Here is a 21,566-nt window from a genome sequence, read left to right as displayed (position 1 = left end):
AGTTAGCTGAACCAGACTTGAATCAGCAACCACTCTGCATTCAATATGTAGATTTGGAGGTAAATTTTGAATTAAAGTCAGGTCTTATTCATTTATTACCCAAGTTTCATGGTTTTGCAGGTGAAGATCCTCATAAACATCTCAAGGAGTTTCATGTTGTGTGTTCAAGTATGAGACCACAAGGCGTGACTGAAGAGCAGATTAAGCTGCGTGCTTTTCCGTTCTCTGTAGATGGGCTAGCTAAAGATTGGTTGTACTACTTGCCTCCTGGATCAATTACAACGTGGAATGGTTTGAAGAAGCAATTCCTTGAGAAGTACTTTCCTGCTTCAAGAGCTGCCAACATTAGAAAAGATATTTGTGGGATCAGACAACTTCCTGGGGAGACTTTGTATGAGTATTGGGAGCGATTCAAACAATTGTGTGCCAGCTGTCCTCAGCATCAGATTTCTGATCAACTTCTTATTCAATATTTTTACGAAGGATTATCATTGATGGATAGGAGTATGATAGATGCTGCTAGTGGAGGCGTGTTGGTGAACAAGACCCCTACTCAAGCAAGGGAGTTGATCTCAAATATGGCTGCCAATGCACAACAATTTGGCAGCAGGCAAGATCTTACTTCAAGGAAGGTGAATGAGGTAAATATTTCTTCTGTTGAACAACGTTTAGATAAACTTACTTCTCTTGTGGAAAAGTTTGTTGTAGGTAACGTGCAACAGGTGAAGACTTGTGGCATTTGTTACAATATGGGTCATTCAACTGATATGTGTCCTACACTTCAAGAAGAACCCGTTGAACAAGCCAATGCAGTTGGAGGATTTCCAGGCATGCCTCAGAGGAGGTATGATCCTTATGCACAAACATACAATCCGGGATGGAAGGATCATCCCAACTTCAGCTATGGAGTTAGGCCGTCAGGATTCCCACAACAGTATCCACCAAGACAACCAGCACCTCCACAGTCAACCTCCAAGTCAGGTATATCTCTTGAAGAAATTGTTAAATCGCTTGCGACTAACACTCAACAATTTCAGCAGGCAACTACAGCAAGCATTCAGAACTTGGAGAACCAAATGAGTCAATTGGCGACTACAGTGAGCCGTCTGGAGTCTCAAGTATTAGGGAGATTGCCTTCACAATCTGAGGTGAATCCAAAGCAAAACGTTAGTGCTGTCATCCTTAGAAGTGGGACGGAGTTGCAAGAGCCTAGTAAGAAAGTGACAAAGCATGTAGAAGATGAGCTTGAGAAGAATGAATTGATGCCTCAATCTCATGATGCGGAACCCACCAGAGCTAAACCCCTACCTATTGTGATACCTCCTCCTTTTCCAAGTCGGTTTGCAAAATCAAAGAAGGAGGAACAAGAGAAAGACATCCTTGAGACATTTCGCAAGGTTGAGGTAAATATTCCTTTATTAGATGCTATAAAACAAATACCTCGATATGCTAAAGTCCTTAAGGAACTGTGCACCTCTAAGAGAAAATTAAGAGGAGATGAAAAAGTTCACATGGGGGAGAATGTTTCAGCAGTTCTTCAAAAGAAACTACCTCCTAAGTGCAAGGATCCAGGTATGTTTACTATCCCTTGTAAAATTGGTAGTGTTAAAATTGAAAAGGCTTTGTTAGATCTAGGAGCTTCTATTAATGTCATGCCTCGTTCCATTTATTCATCTTTGAATGTTGGTCCATTAAAAGAAACTGGCGTGATAATTCAACTAGCTGATAGGTCTAATGCATATCCTGATGGGGTATTAGAAGATGTCCTAGTACAAGTTAATGAGTTGATTTTTCCTGCTGATTTTTATGTACTTGATATGGAAGAGGATAACTTCTCTAATTCTGTCCCAATTTTGCTAGGAAGACCTTTTCTTAAGACTGCTAGGACTAAAATGGATGTACATAAAGGGACTCTCACTATGGAGTTTGATGGAGAGGTTATAGAATTCAATATGAATGATACCATGAAGTATCCTAGTGAGGAACATTCGGTATTTTCTGTGGATGTTATTAACCCTATAGCGCAGGAAATTTTTTACAAGGAAAAGACAAAGACATTTCATGATAGAATGATTTTGAGAAAGGAGTTCTCTGTTGGTAAAAAAATTCTTCTTTTTCATTCTAAGCTTAAACTTTTTTCGGGTAAATTACGTTCTTGCTGGGTTGGACCTTTTATTGTTACTAATGTTTTTCCTCATGGTGCAGTTGAGATTCGGAGTCCGACCTCTGACAAAATTTTTAAGGTTAATGGTCATCGCTTAAAACCTTTTTATGAAGGTTTTTCGGTGAATATTGTGGAGGATGTGGCTCTCGAGAGTCCCAATTATGGAGATTGATGCATAAATGTGTCTAGCCAAAGACATAAAACAAAGGCGCTTTTTGGGAGGCAACCCAAATGATTTGTTTATTTTGGTTTTTGTTTTATCTTCTTTTAGTTTTAATTCAGATTTAAAAAAAAATTTTGTGTTTGCTTATTTTGGTCAGAAGAAAAATTTTGATAAGGCGTGCCCACGTACTTATTAGAAAAGTACTTCTGAAATTTTTAGTGTCTCAAAGTGATTCATCACTAAAAAAAAAAAAAAAAAAAAAAAACCAAAAATCGAAAATAACTGTTCACAAATCCCTAATTCAAAAATTACTGTTGATTATCGTTTTACAGCAGCATCAGCCCCAGCCGCAACCAGCAGCATTAGCTCCAGCCTTCACCGCGCAACCAGCAGCAGCAGACGAGTACGCCCAGAACCAGCAGCAAGCTCCAGCATCCCCAGCCCGCGCGCGCAACGCGAATCAGCCCCAGCCGCCGCGCACAGCAACGCGCACCGCAACCAGCAGCGGCGCGAATCAGCCTCAGCGCAGCACATCAGTCCCCCGCGCGCAGCGCAACAGATCCGCAACGCAGACCCGCAACGCGAACTGGCTCTCGCGCGCAACAGCCCCGCAGCGCAACGAACCAGCACCCGCAAAGCAAGCCTCAGCAGCGCGCACAACCAGCCCCAACTCGCGCAACAAGCTCCAGCCGAGCAGCAAGCGTAACACAACCAGCCTACGCCCTGTATTCCAGCCGGGTAAATCGAAATCCGTGAGTGCAATTATTGTAACAATGCCGAAGAGGAAAGCATCTACTTCCAAGTCATCGAAAAAGACACCCGTCGCAAAGAAATCTAAGATTGCCGCTCCCACTACGGTTCCATGGAACATAATTTCAGATTCACGCCAAGCCGTGAGACAAAGATCGAAGCATGGAAAAGGCATGAGTGTTTTGCCACTTGCGGAATCCAATCTCGGAGGGTGCCTCGCATTCGCGACTCAACAAGAGAAAGAGAGGTACAAAGATATTTCCACGCGCAAAATACTTCCAGCTAAGTATATTCATTACCCGACTCTTGAAAAATTAAATGTTAAAGATAATTTTGATTCTTTGATAGATAAGATTGGGTTGCGTAAGTTTATTGATGTTGATTGCTTGGGTTATGTTGAGTTGATTAGGGAGTTTTATGCTACTTTTCAATTCACTATGCCGAATGATTTTACTTTGCATACCCCGGATGTCATTAAGTTTAGGTTAATGGGACGAAATTTTTCACACTCTATCACGGATTTTAACCTAGCTTTAGGATTCATTGATGATGATTATTCTACTAGTGATGAATATTTAGGAACAACTTGTGACTTTAGCGAAAATTTTGAGCCTTATGGTCTTTGGCGTAATTTATCTGTTGATCACAATGCCTATGACCCGAGTAAATCAAAGAGTTCTTTCTTACGTGATCCTGTTTTGAAATGTGTGCATCGATTCTTAGCATATAATTTTTTAGGCAAGAAAGATCACTCAGGAATTTTCTCTAAAACTGAATTTTATTTTATCTGGTGCATGTTAAATGATGTGAGGCCTAATTTAGGTTTTTGGTTAGCGGATCAATTTCAAAGTGTGCTTAAACGGTATAGGACTTTATTTCTTGGTCCATACATTACTCTGTTAGCTATAAACCTATGTGTGCTTGATCCTGACAATAATGATTTGCATCCTGCTTGCAAAAAGGAATTTTTGGATATGTCTGTGTTTGAAAGAACAGGTGTGGTCGAATTCAAGGAGGGGAGATTTCAGTTTACTGAACCAGGACCCACTCAACTGCCGAAGAAGCTTTATGCTAGGAGTGGTGCTACCTCTGATGACGAGTTTGACGACGACACTGTTGCCCCGCCAACTATTCCTTCTACATCCGCACCACCTTTGAGCATTCAGTTAGAGAAAATGGAGCACAAGTTGAACAAAATGGAGCAGAATTTGGCCGCATACTTCGAGAGTGTGGGATTTACCCCACCATTTCCGCCAAGCCCATAGACGTTATGTGAATCAAAGCTCACAATTCAGGGAAGTTTCTTTTTGCCCTTAAACTTTTATCCTTACGCTTTAATTTTTATGTGAGCTTTGATTATCTTACATTGGGGACAATGTAAGTTCTTGGTGTGGGGGAGGGATTTTTTCATTATTGATGTCTGGAAGTAGTATTTTCACTCTACTCATTTATTTTCACTCTACTCATCCTTAAATGATTTTGGAGTTAGTATGCTTTATATATTATTATTTTATCTTTTCTTTTCTTTCTCACTACTTTTTCCCCATCTATCTCAAATTATTTACATCTATTTTTTTTTCCTATCATACTCTTTCATCACTCACATTTTATCTTTCATTTTTTTTTACTACATACATCTTTCTCGCTTATTATCATTTTTACCTTTCCTTTTATATCTCATTCATACCTTCATCTCATTCTACACCACTATTGATGATTGATTCATTTGAAGAGTGTACATGATTTGATGGCAAATTTACCAACTTTGTGAGGATTTGAGCCTATGAGCAACCACTTTGCTCTAATTATTTTTGTTATGTGAATATCAATCCTAGTTTGTTTATTCTAGAACTTGCTTTATTATGCATGTTGAAGCCACATTACGGGATTTTATGCATTAAAATGATAAGGGCAAACCATTTACCATTTTTCTATTCTCGCATTTTCCTTTTTCTTTACCCGAAGACCTTTATTTGCTACCTTTGTTTGAGCCTTAACCATTACCCATCTAATTCTCTCCGTCTACTTAACCATTTTTCTTCTTTTTGAGCCTCAATTTAAGGAGATTTTTGGACTCATTGTGTGGATATATTTTGTTGCTTTTTCTACCTTGTAATAAAGTTTCTCAATTAGATCAACAAGCATTATGCTTGAATTAAATTGTGCAAGGTTCGTTTCTTTTGTTTGATTCATCACCAAAAACAAAAAAAAAACAAAAAAAAAAAGAGAAAAAAAAAACGAAAAAAAAAAATCAAAAAAAAAAAAAGAGAAAAAGAAGAAAAAAAAATGTTTACATTCGTGGTGACTTGAGTAGAAATAAGCATTTTGATATCATAAGTTCATTCAATGAGTTCATTCTTCTCATTTTGATCTCTTTTTCTTTCATAGACCTTTCTTTTTCATTTAACCTATTTAACCCCATTACAACCCTTTTAAGACCCTTAGATTTTTGCATTTTATTCATGTTTTGTGGATTGAGATGTGATATATGAGCAAGCTTATGGTAATAGCATTCTTTGATTTGATTTGAGTGCATAAATGATACCCTAAACACTTTGAGTGCATGGAGTGAAGTCATTGAGAGGGTTATTAAATCTTGTTGCACTTGAATTTTGAATGGATCTTCTGGTGGTTGAATGTTCTTATTCTATCTTATGAGATTCTATGCTTTAAAAATCCTTGTCTCTCGAATGTTGATCGACTTAATTTCTTGAGGTATGCTTGCTTAAAATTGTTTTTGGATGAGTTGAGATGAGAATTTAGTGGAGATTTGAGATTAGTCTTGAGTTATATGCTTGAGGACAAGCATCATCTTGGTGTGGGGGAATTTGTTAGAGTGCAATTTATGCACTAGTTTTGCATTATTTACTTCCCTTAATATCAATGTTTTGCACTTAATAATAGTGATTTACTTGTGTTTTACTTTTGTAGGTGCAATTCTATTGATTGATGATAAAATTGAGCTATAAGATGATGTTTAAGGATGATTGTTCTCTTGGAGAAATTATGAGCGTCAGAAGAACTTTGTTGATAAGGCGTGGGCGCGTGCTGTCAACTGCGGACCTGCAGTTTTTAGTTTAACGTGTTTTGTATTTTTGGTTATTTTTGTAATTACGAATTTAATATTTCAGATATTAGTATTTTATTTTAAATAGAATTCTAAAAGAGAAGAGAGAGAGAGTATTTAAGGGAGGAATCTATTGTGAAAAAGGGGGAGGGATTTTTGGATTGGAGAAACCCTAGATCTTAATTTTTCTCTTCTCTCTATGAAGAACTAAACCTATTTTTCTGGTTGAAGGATAACGAAGCTTTGATTCATCACTACTGTGAGATCTTTCTTGTGCTTTAATTATTTTATTGCTTTTTGGGTATTTGTTTATTCTCTGAATTAGTTTCATGATTATGTTTGTTAATTAGGTAATTGGCCACTATTTAATTATCAACTTAATCTATTGTCAATTAAAGGATTCATCGTATGAAGAATTTAATGTTTGTGACAAATAACATAACAGAGAGTTGTGTTGTGAGAATAAACAATCTAATTTAAATGAATCATCATATGTGTTGATTAGGATTTGGGTCTCTCTGGTTTTTCAGGCTGTCAATTGATTAAATTCTATGATCGTATCTAGGGTTGTCTATTGATTAGGGAAATAACCAACGGTCGTACCTTGGTTATCGACTAGTTAAGGAGAGATTGGCTATTAGAGGGTCTCAGTAGCTATAACCGGTCTATTCATGAGTAATAATAATCTATATTTGAATCAATGATCAGTAGTCGAATCAAGCTGAGTTAATTCCTTCAACCAGAGCTTTCTCCAATTTGAATTACAACTTTAATTTGCATTCTTGTTATTTAATTTGATTTTTATTATTGTCTACAATTCCCCTATTTTACGTTTTACGTTTCAAAAGGATTTAAATAATTACCGATCTCTGTGGACACGACCCTGCTCAATCACTATACACAATTTATTTAGAGTAGGAATTTATTTTTGTTGGCTTCGACACCCATCACTTATCTTCCCTGTTATCAGACACCATTCCTAAAGAACATGGTTTTTTATCGCAACTCATTCTGGCACACTTATGACAAGCAACAGAAATTCTTCGAGCTCGTCGTTTTCTTGCATAATTTCCTTTACCACAACCAGACATATACACAATAAATTTTGAAAGTAACTCACCTGCTAATCGCACTTTAGCCTCGATTAACCAACGGATGTCAGCAGGTATGCTATTCCTCATGAGTAATCGCATGCGTTCGGACCGAGCTTTATAGATTGTAAGGAGGGCATTCTGAGGAAGTGAAGGGAATCGCTTGTGAAGCTTCGCTAGAATCTCGTTTCTGTCCATACCTTCGCCTCAGAATATCAGTTATTATGGGAAACTGAAGTAACCGACTTGATTGTCACGGAGTACCGTTATCCGCCACTTCACCGGGGTAATAAACTAAAGCACACAAAAAGAAAAACAAATTAAAACAACCAAAGAAAATTAAAATCGTCCTCTTATTGAATTTACCTCAAGCTCCAACTGGATGTTGTAGACACCTCTCTCAATGTCTCTGAGTTGGCTTTCTAAATCCTCAACATAGGCTACTAACTCTGGTGGTTGCAGAGCCCAAATACGATGTGTTTTACAAAATCGAATCTGCCTTTTGAGATGAGATTTTGCATGTTGAAGTGGTTTAAGAATGTTCAAGAGGAACTGTTTAGATATGGCACTCATGATTAACACTGATAAGAAAAACTTAATGGTTAAACAAACACACTTATGCAAAAATAATTTCAATTAGCAAAAGAATAATAAAAAGAAAGAAAAAAAAATCAAATCACCGAAAAGAAAAAAAATCAATTCAAATCTGGTGGGTCACTCAAATTTATTTCGATATCCTCTCCATGTGGTCGGTACTCTAGATATGGCTTTAATCTTTGACCATTAACTTTAAACGTGACACCGTTCTTAGGGTCCTTAATTTCAATTGGCCCATGTGGAAAAACAGTGTGAACAATAAATGGGCCAGACCATCGAGAGCGTAACTTACCTGAGAATAAGTGCAAGCGAGAATTGAATAAAAGCACTTTCTGACCTACAGTAAAAGATTTTCTCATAATTTGTTTATCGTGGAAGACTTTCATTCGTTGCTTGTAAATCTTGGCATTTTCGTATGCATCATTGCGAATTTCTTCAAGTTCTGCCAGTTGTAATCTTCTTTCTGAGATGGCTTGCTGCATGTCAAAATTGAATTTCTTGATGGCTCAATATGCACGATGCTCGAGTTCCATAGGTAGGTGGCAAGCTTTTCCATATACTAGCCTGGAGGGTGACATCCCAATCGGGGTCTTGAAAGCCATTCTATATGCCCATAACGCATCATCAAGTCGTAATGACCAATCTTTCCTGTCTGGCCTCACCGTCTTTTCTAATATGTGCTTTATTTCTCAATTAGAGACACTACAAGAAAAAGTGACTACCATGACAGGCAAAATCTGTCATAGTAGGGGGTGGATGACGGTTGTTCATACCGTCATTGTAGCCACCGTCAAGAATTGATGACAGAATAATACCAGTCATAATCTGTGATAAATATTTTTAGTCACATAACTGTCATAACTTTATTTAGAGAGGAATATAATAAATTTGAATTTGGCCCCTTTTTTTTAAAATTTGTGCACCATATTTTGAATTTTTGGCGGGAAAATCAAATTTGGCGCGAAATGCAAATTATAATTAAATGAATTTTTTCAATTAAATCAAAAATTGAAATTATAATTAATAAAAAAGGGGTATTTTTTTTGCACCATGAAATTATTATCATTTTAATAACAATCCTGCAATTGATTTAGTAGAAATTAATATTTCATAAATTAGCTAATTAATTAGATTATTAAAATTAATATTGCAATTAAAAATTAACTGACAAAGAAAATGAAATGGATAACATTGACTAAGATTTCATAATTGTGAGCAAACATAATTTAATCAAATTCGAGAGTGACAAGTCCAACATAAATAGAAGAAGAGTATTGTAACAACCTAAGAACTAAATTCCAGCAGCATGTACAACACAAATTAACAATGATCAGTTCAATTCCAGTAGCATAAGGAAGCCAAACAACAGAGTCATTTCTACCAACATGAACAAAGGCAACAACATAGTTCATTTCCAGCAACATTTCCAGCAACACTTCCAGCAACATAAGAGGAGCTAAAAATACTGATCAGGCAAGGCCAGCAGTTCCCAAACGTGAAAATCCAACCTAAGAACAACCGAAATGTGTAAAATTGCATCAATATCCAGGAGCTATTTTCCAAACAAAGAAAAAAACTAGTGAACTCCAGCAGTACCCACCATCTTCATCATAATCCAACATAGAAGTATAATAAGCTAGATAACTGCCCAAGTAAAATATATTTCATCAATGAACTCACAATAACAACATAATAGGTAAGGGTTACCTCACATAACAGCAAGTACTCCAGAAAAATGGTTTGCCCACTCAATACGGACTTCATCTAATTCAGCATCAGAATATGTTGTCTTTCCGTTGAACTATTTATGAAAAATAAATATTTAGTGAAACTTTGAAACAGGACATGTTCTTTTTTATGAAGCAAATTATGATCAAGGAACTCACATTGTTCATTAGTAAAGAGAAGTCATTAATTAAGTCTTTCATGAATCTCATGACGTAAAATCCACACACGACTGAACTTGCTGGTTGCTGTGGGACCTGTTCACAATCAGCAATTGTACAGTTCATTTTAATAACAATTAAGCATGATAATATATAATTATAGTTAAGGTAATAGTTCAAACCTTTACGGATCTGACCATCTTATTATAATTCCATTTCTCCTTACCCTCTTGTGCTATAAACATTGTCATAGAGCTGTATACAAAAAAAAATTGTAACAAAGTATCTGTAAATTATGTAAAAGTAATTTTATATTGACAATGGTAATAAAAAAAATTGAACATACACTTTAATGAGCTCTTTTAAATCATCATCAGGATCTCCCCCATAAGAATCGAGATAATAAACTTCTTTTTTCAACACATCAAAGATGACCAGCACCCAATGATAACTATAATAAAAGAAAGAACAGTAAGGTAGCAATTTCAGTAAATTAAGGCAAGAAAAGAAATTAATATGAGTTGAAAAGTATTAAAGGAGCATACTAGGGATTATAAGGCATAAAGATGAATTGTCCCTTCTTTGCTTTTTTCAATCGATCACAAACTCCACGTGCCCTAAGGTCAAATGATGCAGTAGGATTACGTTCTTCGCCTAGTGAAACCAGACCTGGACGAATGAATCCAAATGGTTTCACTCCTCTTTTCCCAGGGAGAATGGAAGCACACAACATCCTGATAAACAATAGACAAACAATGTTAAAGTCCATTAATTGGGACTCCCATAAAAAGTACACATAAAACTAGAATGATTATGAATCACTTACGCAATATAGACTTCGATTACGTTTACTCCTATAGCATCCATTGACAGAACTGCACTGCAGTCACGCCTTCCAATATGAGCTCTAATCCCTTCCAAATGGAAAACACCATCATTCAGTAGATATGGAATCCATTCTTGGTCTGACATCTTAGCTTCACACATTGTGCCAAACAACTGCAGCAACGGAATCTTGTTTCGTTGTACTCCTCCTGCATGCCTTGTGTTCCTCCTTGTTGGCAAAGGCTTTACTGCAACTTTTTTGCCCTCGTCCTTGGTCTGTTTTACAGCATCTGTATGTCCTATCTCTATTATATCATTATGCTGTTCTGCTGATTCAAAGTTCAAATGTTTTTTTGTGCCTTGATGTTTAGGATTACTTTTTTTTTTCCCTGTAACAAATCATCAGGCATCTCCACTGGGATTTCAGTTGGGTTCAATCTTGGACTCTTTCTTGCAATGACAGAGAATTTTTTGGCAGGTGTATTCTTATTTTTGTTTGCTATGTCTGTCTCTTTCTTAGGTGTCCCTTGCTTCTTTTTTTTCAAATGATCAGGCTGTTACAAACATAATTGTTTAGTGTGATTGGCATAAATAGTTTCTAAATACTCTAAATTTCTCTTACAAAGTAGTTAACAGTATCAAATGACACCCCAGAAAGAACATATGTATAAATAGTAAACATACAGCAAACTAAATCCACAAATAACATGTAAGAACAGTAACTACATTAACCCTTATCCAGCAAAAGACTAAATCTAGAAATAATAAGAAAAATAGTAAACAAACTGACCTTTGTTGTTTCAGCAACTGCTTCAGCTTGAACAGACTCTATGCCATCATCTCCAACAACATTATTGTTTTCACCAGGCACGCGAGGGTAGCTGGAACTTGCTATATCTGAATGACGAGGTGTTTTTCTTAGTTCATTTCTCATTTCTTCCAACTGCCGATTAATTGATTCCCTCCATAGACGGTCCTCTCTTTGCCTGTCTCTATCAGCAAGCCTCTGGTAAGTTTGAAAATACAGAGACGGGGTCACAAACTTGCCCACTCCTTGCATATGACCACATTTTGGAGCTTTTCCTAAAGATTGTGCGAGAATATCATTTTTTCCGGATGACCGCATCTTTCCTTTCTTAGCTTCCATCTCCACTTTATCCTACCACACAAATGAATTAAGTAAGCCAATGTTATCAAAGTATAAGTAATCACAAATAGAATTACAGTAGTAAGCAAAAACTTTCTTACGATTTTTTTAATAACTGGTTCAACATCGGGGTGGTATCCTCCGTTTTTCATTTGCCGAGCTCTCTTCCAAAGAACACTCCTGTCCACTTCTTCTTCAGTAAGGCCTGTTTCTGAGCACTGTAAAAAAGTTAATAAAAAGTTAAAATGTTAGTAACAATCATTATTTGCATTAACCAAACAACAGTAAAATGTTAGCAACTAACTCACAGTACATACCACTTCCTGCATTAACCCAACGTAACCTTTTCTACTTAGGCGATGATTAAACTTGTTTTGTGCCCGCCTAAGTTTATTCACACCACTAACTTTCTGCTTAAAACAACCAAACAAACAATGGATAAACCCATAAGGAAAAATGTCATAAGCATTGATATATTATTAACACTTGAATTAGACACTCACTTGAAATTTTTCAGATAGTCTTTCCTTTACAAACTTAATCCAACTTTCCTTAGCAATCGTGTTGTACCGTGCTGGTGGCTTGAAAAGCCTTTTACGATCATTAACAAATGGTAAAACATAGTTCCTCATTAGAGTGTACTTAAAGTTCCGAAATGCAGCTCCGATGGCTTGTAGTACTTGCTTCCTACTTCGAGGATGAACCACGAAGTACACCTTCAAGTTTCATTATCAAAATGTGAGATTTTTCCAGCCACAATAAAACTAGAGTAATCGTCTTAAGGAAATTATTTTATACCTTAACAGACTCCCATAGACGCTCCTTCGTATCATCTGGAACTCTACGCCAATCGTTGTAGAGGATTGGAATTGATGTACGAGCCAAAACACCAATATACGTAGCCAGCTCAATGGCTTCTTCACCAACTGGAACACCAAGGCTGTTGTATTTAACCACAAACCTTCCACTTCTTTTCCTCTTTTTGTTTTGTTCTGACCCAACAGTGCCACCTCTGCTTCGCTTACTGCTGCTCTCAGGTTCATCCTCGTTCCCATCTCCAAACTCATCAAGATCAGGGACATGATCGGCCAGGGGCGTTTCAGGATCATATCCTTCGCGGATAAGTGCCTCATGGTACTCTGATTCCTTACCAACAAATCCATCATTTTGTTCATCTAAAAACTCATCGAAATGGGCATCAGATTGCTCAGGTGAAGAACTCTCAGGGACATTTTTTCCCTTATCCATGATGAATATCACAACTGCAGAACAAAATCAAATGATGAGAATACATTACCATATAAAAACTGCCAAAAAATATAAAATAAAATAATAATAGATACCATAAATACTTCTTGTATTAACCTTAACATATATCATTTTGAGAAGGACTCAACAAACAGCTCATGCAAACAAACACAGAAATGATATTCAAGGTCCAATCCAAATTCCCTCTTTGCTGTCTCGTGCGTACATTTCAGAATCATCGTCAATAGAGTTTATGTTATCAGCACTTGGAAATTCAGTAGTTAACGAAGGGTATTCCACTGCATCTTCGCTTCTTTGTGTGGGTTTACCTCTTCTAGGCATTTGGCATACAACTGACCACTTCTTATCAAGCTGATCAGGTACATGAAAAACTTGGTTGGCTTGAGAAACTAAAATAAATGGATCAGATTTATGACCCATTCGTTGCAAGTCTACCAAAGTAAATCCGAGTCTATCCTTCATAACACCACCTCTGGTATGTACCCAGTCACACTTCATTATTGGAATTCTAAAGATAACATAATCTAGATCCCAAATCTCTCTAATCACTCCATAGTATGTGATGTTAGAAGTGACAAGATTTTTATCTTTTGAACTTGCGACTGAAATTGTTTGTGCAACCAATGACACTCTACTATTTTGAGTAACTCTATTTAAGTCTCGATCTCTTGTAACAAAGTGAAAACCATTTATGTCATATCCAGGATGTTGGAAAACATAAGGACGAGGCCCTTGGGATAACCAACGGATTGTTTGAGTAACAACGTCACCGTTCTCTATCAACATATTTACCTATTATTAATCAACAGGAATATAATGTTAAACAAGCACAAACCGAAACAGAAAGGAAAAAAGGAATTAATTAAACTAATGTTATCAAAACCTTATCTGTTAGCCAATCTGCAAATGTTCGGTTGTGTTCATCTTGCAACCACTTCTCATTTTTTCGTGGATGGCAAAGTTGTAACCAATCCTCATGCTCTCTAAAAATCAGTTAAAAGGACAAAATTTTCAGGTTCCTAAACTACCAAAACCTGACAAATATAAAGCTAAAATAACACAAGTTAGATAACATCACCTTATATAAGGCTGAACTTCCTCAGTGTTATGCAAAACATACAAGTATGCTTGATCTAATGAAGTTCGATCAACTTCCACCATTTGTCCACCACTCATGGGCTTGTCAATTTCTAAATTCTGCACATGTCCAGGTGGAACCCCAATTGTGGGCATGTTTTCCAAGTATTCTGCACAAAATTCTAATGCTTCCTCGGCAATATAACTCTCCGCTATGCAACCCTCAGGACAGTTACGGTTTTGAACATAGCCTTTTAGAGTTTTCATGTATCGCTCAAAAGGATACATTCACCGAAAATATACGGGACCACATTGTCTAACTTCACTCACTAAGTGAATAGTAAGATGAACCATTATGTCAAAAAAAGAAGGGGGAAAACATTTTTCAAGCAAGCACAAAGTCTCTACGATGTTTTTCTCCAATTCATCTAGCATTGTCACGTCAATCACAGTCCCACACAACGAATTAAAGAAGAAACAAAACCTAATGATAGCTTCTTTGACATGTTTGGGCAGCACACACCTTACGACAATTGGCAAAAGTTGTTGCATAAGAACACGACAGTCATGAGACTTAAGACCCTGGAGTTTAAAGTCCTTTTTTGAAACAAGATTCCTAATATTTGAAGAGTATCTAGTAGGAACCTTGATACTTTTCAAAGCTGCACAGAATCTTACTTTTTCCTCCTTAGTTAAGGTGTGGCAAGCAGGAGGAAGCCATGTACGATTGTTGTTTCCTTTAACTTGTGGTGCTAAGGTGGGCCTAATTTTCATTTCCAAGAGATCCATCCTCGACTTCAGTCCATCTTTGGACTTTTCAGGAATATGTAGCAGTGTACCGTAGATGTTCTTACACACATTCTTTTCAATGTGCATAACATCTAATTGATGCCGCACAAGCAAGTGCTTCCAATACTCTAAATTATAAAATATAGATTTCTTCTTCCACCACACGAGATCATCATTGTTTGCACTTTTACGCTTTTTACTGTTGCTTTTCCCCCATCTATTATCAATAGAGTCGACCAACTGGAAAATTTCCTCCCCGTTTAATAATTTTGGAGGGGTTTCATCACACACACTATTGTCAAAGGCTTTTGCTTGGAACCGAAATTTATGACCATGAGGAAGCCAAAGCCGATGCCCAATGTATACATTTTTTCCACTGTGTTTAAGTCTACATTTTGGTGTTTCTACACCACAATATGGGCAGGCATAATATCCTTTAACAGTACATCCTGCTAAATTTCCGTATGCCGGGAAGTCATTTATTGTCCATAGTAATACAGCCCGCAAATTAAAGTACTCATTTTTGTAGGCATCATATGCCTCCACCCCAACATCCCATAAAGTTTGCAAATCCTCAATAAGAGGTTGCAAATACACATCAATATCTAACCCCGGTTGTTGAGGACCAGAAATCAAGAGGGACAACATCATGAATTTTCGTTTCATGCACAACCATGGTGGAAGATTATAAGTAATAAGAATTATTGGCCAGCAGCTATATGTACTACTAAGAGAGCTATGTGGATTGATTCCATCAGCTGATAGAGCTAGGCGAAGGTTTCTAGGATCGGATGCAAAGATCGGCCATTTCTCATCTACTAACTTCCAAGATGGTGAGTCAGCCGGATGTCGGAGTTTACCATCAACCATCCTCTCATTTGCATGCCAAGTCAAGTCCCTAGCAGTTTCGGATGACTGAAACATGCGCTTAAACCTAGGTATAGGAGGAAAATACCATAAAGTTTTTGCAGGAACCCCTTTCCTATATTGGTCTACAGTACCATCCTTTTTCTTCCATCTACATAACCCACAAGTAGGACATTCCAAAAGACCTTCATACTCTTTTCTGTAGAGTATGCAATCGTTTGGGCAAGCATGAATTTTAACATATTCTAAGCCCAAAGCTGACATTGTCTTTTTGGCCTCATACATAGAGGTTGGAATTTCATTATTTTTAGGGAAAGCATCTGCTAAAACACTCAACAATGCAGAAACGCTACTGTCAGACCACCCAAATCTACCCTTCACATTGAACAATTTCACTAAAAAGGATAACTTAGTAAATTTTGTGCATCCTAGGTACAAGGGTTTCTCAGCCTGTTCTAGTAACTCTTTGAATGCCTTAGGGTCCCCACAACAACCCTTATAAGCATCATTAACCATTTCTAACTCATTACCATTGTCAAACTCTATATTTTGTTGCTGAAAATGGTTTTCTCTTTGAGGAGAAGAACTCTTACGAATCTCTTCCCCGTGCCAAAACCAATTGTCGTATTTCACATCAAAACCATGCATATATAAATGATCTTTTACAGTTGTAGGTGTTTCAAATGATAAATTCCCACAATCAACGCATGGACACCTAATGACGCTACTCCCTGCAGCATTTTTTATAGCAAAATTTATAAATTTCTGGACACCCTCTTCATATTATGTCGACAGTCGATTACATTGAATCCAAGATTTATCCATTTCGGGCTTAATAATTAATGTTCCTGACATATACATAAAACAAAGAAAGAATGTACATACTTAGAATATTTGTCTAATGTTATAACACCGTGTGAACTAAACAAATTTTAAAATTACAAATATAGCAACCAAGAAAGCTGATAAACTGAATTTCATACTTTTCAAAAGTTCACTCTCCTACTATACTATAAATATAATAAATAAGACAGACCCCACAACAAACACATTACATAGTATCATAATTATAAATTTAAAGATATGTAAATTTTAAGCAAGTGTATAACAACTTCAATCTACGTCAAATAATAGAGGATAAGAAATGGAACTTACCAAATTAAACACAACAATCTGCTGTTATATCCAATTCCAGGTACAAATCCAGCAACAATATTGATTACTGAAATATATTTTGAATGATCAGTTGATAAAATTCCAAAACTTGGATTCAAGAGGGCTAAAAAGGTACCAATAAATTACATTAATCATATGAGTACGCCTAAGAAGAAATAATAAACTACAACTTCAAATAATATACATCAGTAGAACAAAAATGAAAGCAAACACAAAGAAAAGCTTCAAGTACCTTAATACAATGCCTTCAACAAATAAAGAACATCGAACTGTCACGTTTATGCAGCAATCACAACTATTTATATTTGACACGCAAATGTTACGACTCAAGACAACAACAGTAACAATAATACCACCAGATGCAAAATAGCTACAACACCACATGCATAGGTAGATGACAATGAGATGTGAGAATCCCTCAATTTTACATAACAGAATCAGTTACTAAAAGTCCCTCCTCAGGCTTTGTTATAGACATTTCAGGCCAATATCACCATCTTCATACACAAACACTCATTTAACTTAATGAAGCTTCAATATCAGAAATAGCTAGAAAAAAAATTCACACACAAACACATGAATATAATTCAGAATTACCTAGAATAAAAAAAAATTAACAACATTATGCAATGCACGATTACAACTCAAAACAGAACTCAAAATTAACAACATTATATCTTCCTGGGAAATTATTTAGTAAATTGATTACCGAAATATATGCAATTTATGCAATACATGCAAATACATTTCAATTTTTTACAAATTATTTACTACTTTACATAAAAGTTCAATAAATAGTCAAAATTAAATACATGCAAATGCAGCTATGACTCACCAGTGGGCGTGAAGCTTCAATTCACCGTCAAGCCTAGGGTTTCAACTTCGGCAACAACGATTTGGGTCTTCTTTCACGGTAAGCGATTGGGTTTCTTTCAGTCAATAAAAGTACCCTGGATGTTGTTCTCATTCCAATTTGGGTTTCGATTAGCACTGACTTCGTCCCAGCAAAGAGAGATGATTCAGTGAAACAACCAGAATGATTTTGAAACTATGGGTGTTTGGGTGTCGTTAGTTTGCTATGGCTGGCCTTTGAGGGTTTGCTCCAAGTGTGCTAATCGATTTTGAGATTCCACAATAACGCTTGCAAATTTTCTGAACACTTAGAAAAAAATTTCCCTCTTTTCTCACAAAAATGTTTCCCCCCTTAACAAAACGCAACGTTTTATTAATTATTTTTTGTTATTTACGTCTGTTATCCTCAAACTTGCGAAACATACAACTGAGACGACATCGTTTCACTTCTATTTTAGTAATATAATATTTTTAAAAATTAAGTCAAACCCGCGCAATTAAAGTCAACATAAAAAATCAGTCTTTCATTCTTGATAGTCAAATAATTTATCACTAGTCTATCATAATTTCTTGATATATGATATTTATATCACCAATATATCATAATTTCTTAATAAACGATATTTCTATCACAAATATGTCATAAGTGTATGACAGAAAATAAATCTATCACGATTCTATTGTTGTAGGCCTCCAGACCAAAAACTGTCACACAGAAGACTGTCATAGTAGATACTTTTTCTTGTAGTGAGATCTCAACTTGGCCACTAGTTTGGGGATGATATGGGGTCGCCACTTTGTGAGTGATTGAATACTTTGTCAAACGAGTTTTGAATGCTTTGTTACAAAAGTGGGCACCACCATCACTGATTATCGCTCGAGGGAATCCAAAGCGCGAAACAATATTGCTTTTCAAAAATCCTATCAACACCTTGTGATCATTGGCTCTACATGGACTTGCTTCTACCCATTTCGATACGTAGTCAACAGCAACCAATATGTATTGATGGCCAAAAGAAGGGGGAAAGGGTCTTATGATGTCGATACCCCATACGTCAAAAATCTCAACCATTAAAATTGGATTTAGTGGCATCATGTTCCTTCGTGTAATGCTCCCCATTCGTTGATACCTATCACATGAAGAACAGAAAGTGTAAGCGTCTCGAAATATAGTTGGCCAATAGAAACCACATTGTAAAATTTTAGTCGTTGTTTTCTTAGCACTGAAATGACCTCCACAAGCTTGTTCATGGCAGAATGAAAGGATATTTTGAATTTCATTTTCTGGGACACATCGTCTAATAATTTGATCTGCACAATACTTGAACAAATACGGGTCATCCCAAAAGAAATTCTTTATCTCTGCAAAAAATTTGGCTTTGTCTTGCTTGGTCCAATGCTCTGGAAGTTGACCTGTAACAAGATAATTCACGATATCAGCATACCACGATAATACTTCCACACTCATTAATTGTTCATCTGGAAATGACTCATTCAATGTTAATGGCTCTGTAATTGTGTCAAAATGGAGACGAGAGAGATGGTCTGCCACAACATTTTATGTGCTGATTAGTATTAAAAATTGTTGAATTATCAAGCGATAATATGTTATTTTATGCCTATGTTATAATTTATATTTATGTTTATGTAATATATTATGAATTATTAATTATGTTTTAAATATATTTAATTTTGTGTATTTTTATGTGTTTATTAGGAAAAATATTAATTTCACGTACTTCGAGGTTCCAAACCGATAAACGGAGGTCAAATTTGAATTATGGAGGTCCGAAAACCTTAAGATCAGTCAAGATCGGCTTAAAATTGGGCTTGTGTAAAAAAAGTTGACTTTTCCTGTTGACCGAGCACTGATTGGATGATGAAATGAGCTTACAATAGATATGAGTGCATGGGATAGCTGGCAATTTTGACTAAATCTCAACCGTTCTTTGGGCAAATCGGACGAGTCAAACGATGCCACGTGTGATGTTGACTTTTGAAGTTTGACCAGCCATTGGATCTTGATCTAAAGGTTGTGAGGAGCACATGCATGAAGCTTATGATGGACCGCAAAGCACTGGATTATGAATTTATTTTTCTATAAATAGAGCCTCATTTTTATGTTTTTAATCATCTCTCTACAACTCTCTTCTTCTCAAATTCTCTCCATCTCCTTGTAATCTTGATTTCCAAGTGTGTTTTTAATATTTTGTATAATTATTTTTATAAATAAAATTAGTTTTATTTCCAATTTTAGTTGTTTTTATTACTTTTAATTATAAGTAATTCAATTTTACTACTTTTTATTTTAATTATGCTTAACTAAATAATATTAGTTAGGGGAAGGTGAAACTCTTAGGAAATAAATATGATTTAATCAAATTCTATTTTTAATTTTATAAATTAAATTATTTTCTATTTAATTTTATATATGTTTTATATTTTGAAATTTTGATTTATTGTAGACAAACAAATGAATTTGGCACAATAAATTCTTAAGATCTTATTATAAGGCATGGTGAAATGGTATTTTGACTTATTGTAGACAAATTAAATTTTGGCACAATAAATACTTAATCCATCATAAAATTAAAGGGAAAATAATAATAATTTGTATAATTAATCTTTTGGGTAATAAATCTAAAAAGAAATTGGCAAAAAGAATTTATTAAGTTTTATTTACTTCTAAGAGTGGATCCATAACCCTAACTAGTTCAATTCCATAGTTTCATTTAAATTAAGTTGTTTATATTCAAGTTTTAATTTCAATTTTTAGATAAAATAAAATAAAATAAACAAATTAAATCTTTTCTCTATGGATCGACCTCGGACTCACCGAGTTATAATACAACAAGACACTCTTATACTTGGGAGTTAAATATTACTTTTAAGTTGTGTCAAAGCACATCATGCATGAATCTGCTTACCTCAATTCGCAATAATCAACTCAATACCTCAAGAAAAAATCAACGAGCTCACCCACATCCCATAATCATCATAAAAATATCCTTATCAATATTACCTCTAACCTTAAACATAATTCCAATTATCCTTAAATCATAGGCACTTATACTAGCTCAATACTTATAAATATTATAGACATAAACATGAGTATGCTACACATGCTGATTTTTAATAACCTATACACATGTTGGAAAACCATGAAAATTTACAGAGGTACTGTGAACATACATAGCATTGCATACAAAATTTCACAAAAATAAGCACAAGTGAAAATCAAGACAGAATATTGATCTTTCGCCAAATTAACAAAATTGTCCAGCATTGACCAAAACAGACCTTTACCACTTAGGAAATTCACAAAACTATTCTCTAGTAATCGAAATAATCCGTTTCTTTTTTCTAATTACAGTAGACATTCAGAAAGCATATAATTGAAATTCATAATTTTTGGACACCTAAAACTATTTTAAAAGCATTTTATTTCCAAGAACATCTAACCTATCCAGAAAATTCCAGATTTGAAGACAGAACTTGAAAACTTCATACCTTTTATTTTACATGCCCAAAAATCGTGATTCCAATTTTTAAAGACCAGGGAAAGTTTGAAATTTCATTATAAAATCCTAAAATGACATATAATATTCATAAACTAGCCCAAACTATTACATATTTCAGCTTCAGCAATTCTGAGAAATAGTTTCCAGATCTATAGCAGCCGCATGTTATGATTTTTAACCATAATGAATAAAATCACGAAATTAAATATGCAGTCATACGAGATATAGATCTGCTGATACAAAATCATCATAATTTTTAAAGATGTGTAACTTTACAGAAAAATTTTCCAAAAGTAAGAACCGCTGCTGAAAATCAGAATTTTCT

At 35.5% G+C, this 21,566-nt stretch overlaps 1 protein-coding gene and 1 non-coding gene across 2 annotated transcripts; both read right to left on the bottom strand.

Annotated features, from left to right (window-relative positions):
• Window positions 1–341: 341 nt before the first annotated feature.
• LOC127902844 (small nucleolar RNA R71) lies at window positions 342–448 on the bottom strand. The gene has a single exon (XR_008055481.1). It is a non-coding gene; the product is annotated as a small nucleolar RNA R71 (small nucleolar RNA).
• A 13,876-nt stretch (window positions 449–14,324) lies between these two features.
• Window positions 14,325–16,340, bottom strand: LOC127902291 (uncharacterized). Its single transcript, XM_052441146.1, has one exon. The coding sequence runs from the start codon at window positions 16,338–16,340 to the stop codon at window positions 14,325–14,327; it is 2,016 nt and encodes a 671-aa protein (XP_052297106.1).
• Between the last annotated feature and the right edge of the window lie 5,226 nt (window positions 16,341–21,566).

Source organism: Citrus sinensis, chromosome 5 (assembly GCF_022201045.2).
Source record: "Citrus sinensis cultivar Valencia sweet orange chromosome 5, DVS_A1.0, whole genome shotgun sequence".
Classification (NCBI taxonomy): Eukaryota; Viridiplantae; Streptophyta; class Magnoliopsida; order Sapindales; family Rutaceae; genus Citrus; species Citrus sinensis.
This window is presented reverse-complemented; position numbering and strand designations above follow the sequence as displayed.

Excerpts from the sequence above, each read along its gene's own strand:
- LOC127902291 (XM_052441146.1), bottom strand. The coding sequence starts at position 16,340 with ATGCATGGTTTTGATGTGAAATACGACAATTGGTTTTGGCACGGGGAA.